Raw genomic sequence first — 6,000 nt, forward strand, 5'->3', positions numbered from 1 at the left:
AATGACTAAGCCAAGTGATAAAGAAGTCCTGTGAAATACTAAGTTCAGGAACGTGGAAAGACATGGAAATAGATTTCTTCATTCTTAAAGCTTACCTTCACTTGGCTTTTAGAACACCTTCATGTTACCTGTTTGTGTTCGAATGGTGCTTTCTGTTCCATCGTATTATACCAGCTATGGGAAGTGCTGTCAAATATTACAGGAAGAGAAAAGTAAGCAAAGAGAAACCTCAGTGGTCCCTCAACAGAAGTACTCAAATGATCACCTTTTGTTTCCACAGACAAGAGTTCCAGCACTTCCCACCTCCGACGGCGTCCTCAGGAATCCCTACCTCTTACTCAGCTTATTATAATATCTCTGTAGCCAAGGCAGAACTGCTGAACAAGTTAAAACAGCAGCCTGAGATGGCAGAGGCAGGCCTGGGAGAGGAGGGAGTTGACTATGAACTGGCTCAAAAAAAGGTAAGGTTTTGGTATATCCCAGAGATGTTTAGCATTCAGTTAAGTGTCTGAAGGACAACCAGCTCTCCACACCCTCCAGCATGTCTTTCATCCCTGTAATTTCAGTATGAAATCAGTCTCTCCTCAGTCTGTTCTCTAATCTATAGTAGTACCAGTAATTACTCTATCTAATCCTTAGGGCCATCACAGTATAGGGGTGTGTGTGTGTGTGTGTGTGTGTGTGTGTGTGTGTGTGTCACTGGGGATTGAACCAAGGACCTTATATGTGTTAAACTGGTGCTTTGCTGTTGATCTAAATGCTAAAAACTGGAAGAGTCTCTCAGTTGCATTATTTGAAGTATTTGGGATCAAATATAGAGCCTAGCATGTGTTAGCACTTTACACTGAGCTGCACCTCCAACCAACCAACAACTTCCCTCCCTCCTTCTCCACCTCTGGTGGGCTTGGGCTAAACCCACAGCCTTGTACTTGTCAGGCCAGTGTTGAGCACTGCTTTGTGGCTCTAGCCCTCCGAGGTGAGTGTTATTATTGCCCACATATCTTTTGCCAGCTAAAAGGATTACCTTTTCCAAGGGTCACAGACTAAATTATAGGTCCTGAACTGGATTTCTACTCTGCCATACTGCCCTTTTTAATTAAGCAAGCTAACTCACTGCCTAAGGTACATCAGAGCTCTGGCCAATGGCAGTGCCATTAATTTGTATTCTCTGTAAGTTTCTGGGAGAGAGAACAGACTGACTAAGGAGAAATTATAGGCTAGCAGACTATTATTTATTTGCAATGATGGTCAATTATCTCTTGAAAATACAAACTAGATAAATGGGGATGTTGTTGTTGTTCCAAGCCTCCCTTTCTTCCTCTAAGTACCGGTAGCCTAGTTTTTTTAATCAAGTTCCTGGAATCATTTTGCCCCCACCCCTTGCACTTACCTATTTTATTTCATAAGCAGATAGAGTTGTCATGGCAACCTCAAAGGCCCAATTTACCATTTCGTGGACATGTGAACTCAATGTAAATTGTTCGTCTGCCCATATTTCTCTTCCAGAACATGACTGGTAGGAAAACATAAGGCCATTTTCAAAAGCACTCCTTCCAGTTTCCCATCTGAAGCAAAATGTCAGGGAGATAATTAGACCATGGAAGTGTCAAATTTTATTGATCCAGATGTTCTTCCTTGGAGTCTATGTCTCTTGAACATGGCAGAGAGCTGGTCCTTGCTTATTCAAGGCCTGGCCTTTCCAGGGACAAACATAATGAAAGTCTAGCCAAGGGAAGAGAGATGACTGGAAATGGCAAGGAACAAAATAACAGAGAGTGATTTGTTATGAGTGCAGGTGGGGCAGAGCTATGTTTGTGTGTAAGGAAGAAATGGGAGGAAGGTCATCAATTTGCCATGTTCCAGAAAAACAGATCAGCTCTGGCTGACCCTATGATGAATCTGCAGCTTCATACAGTACACGTTCCCCAGGCTAAAGGGTCAGGGTATAGAACCGAGGTACTGAGGAGCAAAGTGTTCCCTCCATTTACATTTTTCCCTCAGTTCCCAGAGGTTGGCCTCCTGCGTGAATACATGACAATCCAAGAGGGTCATGCTTTGACACTGACATTGACTTTTCTATGAGAATGTGGAAGGTGACAACATCGTTGAGAATGTTTTGAAACCTAGTTATGTCTCCCACTCCCATCACTGGACTCCTGCCTCTCAGTGGATCTGGTTCTTCATCCCATACTTTCGAGCACAATCATGATTTCCTGACTTCTCCTGACAGTAGACTTTGAAACCTGGTCTTGGTCACCTTCATCATTTCCAAATGAACTATTAGAGAGGAATACCCCAAACTTAAGCATTCCAGAATGCCTAAACTAGAAAGTACATGATGACAATTCTTGCCAATGCAGGGTCTCAGAAGGTCTCTAGTCCCTATTTATTGGGGGACTAATAGTCTTGGTTATTAACTAGTCTTGGTTGCGTTTTACAAGTGTCACTTGGGTCCATGGGTAATAGTCATCTAAAGTCAAGAACTTTTGGTGGTGACATGGAGATTCCTGTCAAACAGGGAGGGAAGGTAACTACTCAAGAAACTGGAGTTACTTATCACTTGCTTAGATTTCACTCCCAACCTATCTTTTCTCTCCCTCCCCTCATGTCCTTCCTCCCTCCATCCCTTCTTTCTTCCCTCTCTCTCTTCCATTTGTAATCTGTTCCTTTAGCCAAGGTCTCCGTGGACAGGCCAAGTTGTAATCCCCTTGCCTCCACCTTCCAAGTACTAGGAATGCACGTGCTCTGCTAAGCCCAGATCAGGTTCTGTTGATGTCCGTGCTCACCCTTTGTCTTCTGTATAACTCTTTTAGATTCAGCTCATTGAAAGCATTAGTCGAAAGCTTTCTGTCCTGCGGGAGGCCCAGCGTGGGCTACTGGATGACATCAATGCCAACACTGCCCTTGGAGAGGAGGTAGAGGCCAACTTAAAAGCTGTCTGCAAATCCAATGAGTTTGAAAAGTATCATTTGTTTATTGGAGATCTGGACAAAGTGGTCAACCTGTTATTGTCACTCTCTGGACGACTGGCCCGGGTAGAGAATGCTCTCAATAGCATCGATTCGGAGTCCAACCAGGAAAAGGTACTGATGGGGTTCCTGGGGGTGTGAATTGAAGAAATGGCCTCTTTAACTTTTAAGGGAGACCGAAAACCAGCATTAAAAGTGTTAAGCACTGGTTTTATAAGTGCTCAGAAGCTTTAGTTTTGCATGGTGGCTGAGTGTGGCTATAGGCAATGTAGCCTTACTGTGTCTCACTTGTTTCATTTACAAAATGAAATAAGTGTACGATCTGTTTCATGTATTTTCTGTGAGGATTGAGATAATCCAAGTTAATTGCATAAGATAGGGTCCCAAACAGAGTGAATATGGAATTAGTGCTAGCTGCTAATGGGGGTGTGGTGATGGTGGTGATAAGGGTGGGGGTGGCAGCAGAAGCAGCAACAGCAGCAGCAACAGCAGCAGCAACAGCAGCAAATTTGCCTCTGATCCCCTTAGAGCTGCAAAGAGACCCTCAATTTTACAGGTTATTTCATTCGGTGACTATATTTGAATTAAACTCCATTACCTTTCCCCATAGAAGTGGCTTTGAATCCACAGTAAGAGCTCTGTCCACATGCATACCCACAAACACACACAACCACGCATGTCCACTCACACAGAGGCACCATATAGAAACATCACCATAGTGTAATTTGTTCGGTGATAGAAGGGATTTAGATTGGCTTTGTCAGAGGCTTCCTCTATGCCAAGCCAAGCAGTGGTCCATGGTTTAAAGACAGCCTTAGAGATGGAAAGGGGTGGTTGCACACCCCCATCCAAAACAGCTGTCATGCTTGTCTTCCACTGGCTGCGGGAAAAGGAAGGTTTGTGCACGAACGTGAACTTCAGAGCAGGGTTTCTAAGGCTGATTAATTACCAAAATGCATAGCTACTCTGTGGCTGCTTTTTTGGTGAAAGACTGCTGTGCAGATGCCTCGTGATCGGGATGGCATTTAATTGATCCTCTGCTTCCCCAGTTGGTGCTGATAGAGAAGAAGCAGCAGCTGACAAACCAGTTGGCAGATGCCAAAGAGTTGAAGGAGCATGTGGACGGCAGGGAAAAGCTGGTGTTCAGCATGGTCTCCCGCTACCTGCCTCAGGACCAGCTCCAAGATTACCAGCACTTTGTGAAGATGAAGTCTGCTCTCATCATTGAACAGAGAGAGCTGGAGGAGAAGATCAAACTTGGAGAAGAGCAGCTGAAATGTCTCAAAGAGAGCCTGCACTTGGGGCCCAGCAATTTCTAATTGCACCAGGAGTGTGCCACTGCGCCTTTGCCTATCCCCAGTGGAAAAGGGCTTTCAATCTTCAGGAGCAGTTTGTTAGCCAAGTATAGAGAAATTACTTAGCAGATGAGTTCAGCCATCTACCTTGGCAAGCCATCAAGGAGAGCCTGGGAAGGGCCCAAGCTTCTCTCTTACAGAGCTGCAGCTAGGTGCAGCCACGCTACTGTGCTCACTCCCAGTGAGGGAGGAATAAAAAGTGCCTTCATCTCTGTACTAAAACACCAAAGACTTCACAAACTCAATACTCTCCCTCGCCATACTACCCTCTTGAGGTCCAACGCTAAGCTGCCTGTGCAATTTCCCCTCTTCCCTAGGGACAGTGACCTAGCTAGCCATTGTTCACACAGATGTGCTTGACTTGAATACATTCACCTCACACCAATTTCAGGGCCTTTGCCAAATGTGGCAGCAGGAGGCACAGAAGGGGAGGCTGCATATAAGGGGAGCAAGCATGGAGTCTACCCGAGTATTCTTCCCCCTGGTAATAGCCAGGCTTAAACAAAGTGGTTCCATGTCTACCCTCCCCAACACCTAGTTGATAGCATATTTACTGTGGCCTTGGCCCTGTCTTCATGGGATGGACCTGCCTCTTTGTATTGTATCCTGTCCTGATATCACTAGGAGTCTCATGCCAGGGTTTCCCTCTCTGAGCCTCTGTCATATCTCTATTATAGTTGACTTTGCAGTACAGCTTTGTTACTGGGGAAGAGGGTTCTTATCATATTTCAAATGGTCTTTGATTGTATTGATTTTTATGTTTTCTGTTTCTTCTTTAACTAATGAGGCAAGGAAAAAAAAAACAAGTTAGGCAGAAGGAAAACATAAGCCTGACTCCACCTTGGCTAAGGTGGTGCCAAGGCCTTAAATTCTTCCCACCATAGCTTCGAATAGGTAATAAATTTCTCCCCTTGAACTTATAGCCTCCGAACCATAGCTTAACTGTGTGCTTCCTTGAGGGCTGGATGACTATAACCTTAACATTCCTGAGTAGAGTTCAGTGGTTTTTAACTGCCTTTTGAAACCAGAGTACTCTCTGATAGCTGAAAGATACAGGATGCACAAATGAAGGAAGGTGTGTGGAGAAGGCGTTCTTCAAACAAGTGTTTTCCCAGCCAGTGGCTAGCTCAAGGAACCAAAACTACAAGAGCGTTTTCAGCCAGGGCCAGGCCTCGGAGCAAATTATGATTCATACAGGATCTAGACATACGCTATCCCTCCTTGTCTTCGGGGTCTATGTAGGAAAGCATCCCCTTGGGTGGATGCTTGAAATCTTTTGATAGTACCAAAGCCTGTAAATAGCACAGTTGTTAATCTCATCACTGAGGAGACTAATAAGTGACTAAAGAAAGGCTGCCTGTATAGCATGGATACACTGGATAAGTAGATGATTGATGACCCATGTGGGATGGAGCAACATTTCATCACACTCCCCAGAATGGCACATGATTTCAAACTGATCAGCCGCTTGACTCTACAATGTTCCATTTAGTATTGTCAACCACGGTTGAGCATGAGAACTGAAACTCTGAAAAGTCAAACCACAGGAAAGAGGGATTGACGTGCAAAACACTAAAGCTGTTGCTCTCGCCAAGACCCGACATTGGTAGCCAGCTTCTATCCTGGGAAAGCATTCAGGTGGGCAATAGCAAGAGGGGACTCATCACCAACCTGCC

General features: G+C 44.8%; 1 protein-coding gene across 1 annotated transcript in view; it reads left to right on the top strand.

The window, feature by feature from the left end:
- The window catches only part of Shroom4 (shroom family member 4), a 199,826-nt gene extending 195,132 nt beyond the window's left edge, over positions 1-4,694 (top strand). Inside the window, exons 7-9 of the mRNA XM_028770835.1 lie at positions 281-461; positions 2,814-3,083; positions 4,019-4,694. Of these exons, the coding sequence (XP_028626668.1) occupies positions 281-461; positions 2,814-3,083; positions 4,019-4,288 (721 nt within the window). The 3' untranslated portion in view covers positions 4,289-4,694. The remainder of the gene's footprint in view (positions 1-280; positions 462-2,813; positions 3,084-4,018) is intronic.
- Positions 4,695-6,000: the final 1,306 nt, after the last annotated feature.

Source organism: Grammomys surdaster, unplaced genomic scaffold (assembly GCF_004785775.1).
Source record: "Grammomys surdaster isolate TR1022 unplaced genomic scaffold, NIH_TR_1.0 204, whole genome shotgun sequence".
Lineage (NCBI taxonomy): Eukaryota > Metazoa > Chordata > Mammalia > Rodentia > Muridae > Grammomys > Grammomys surdaster.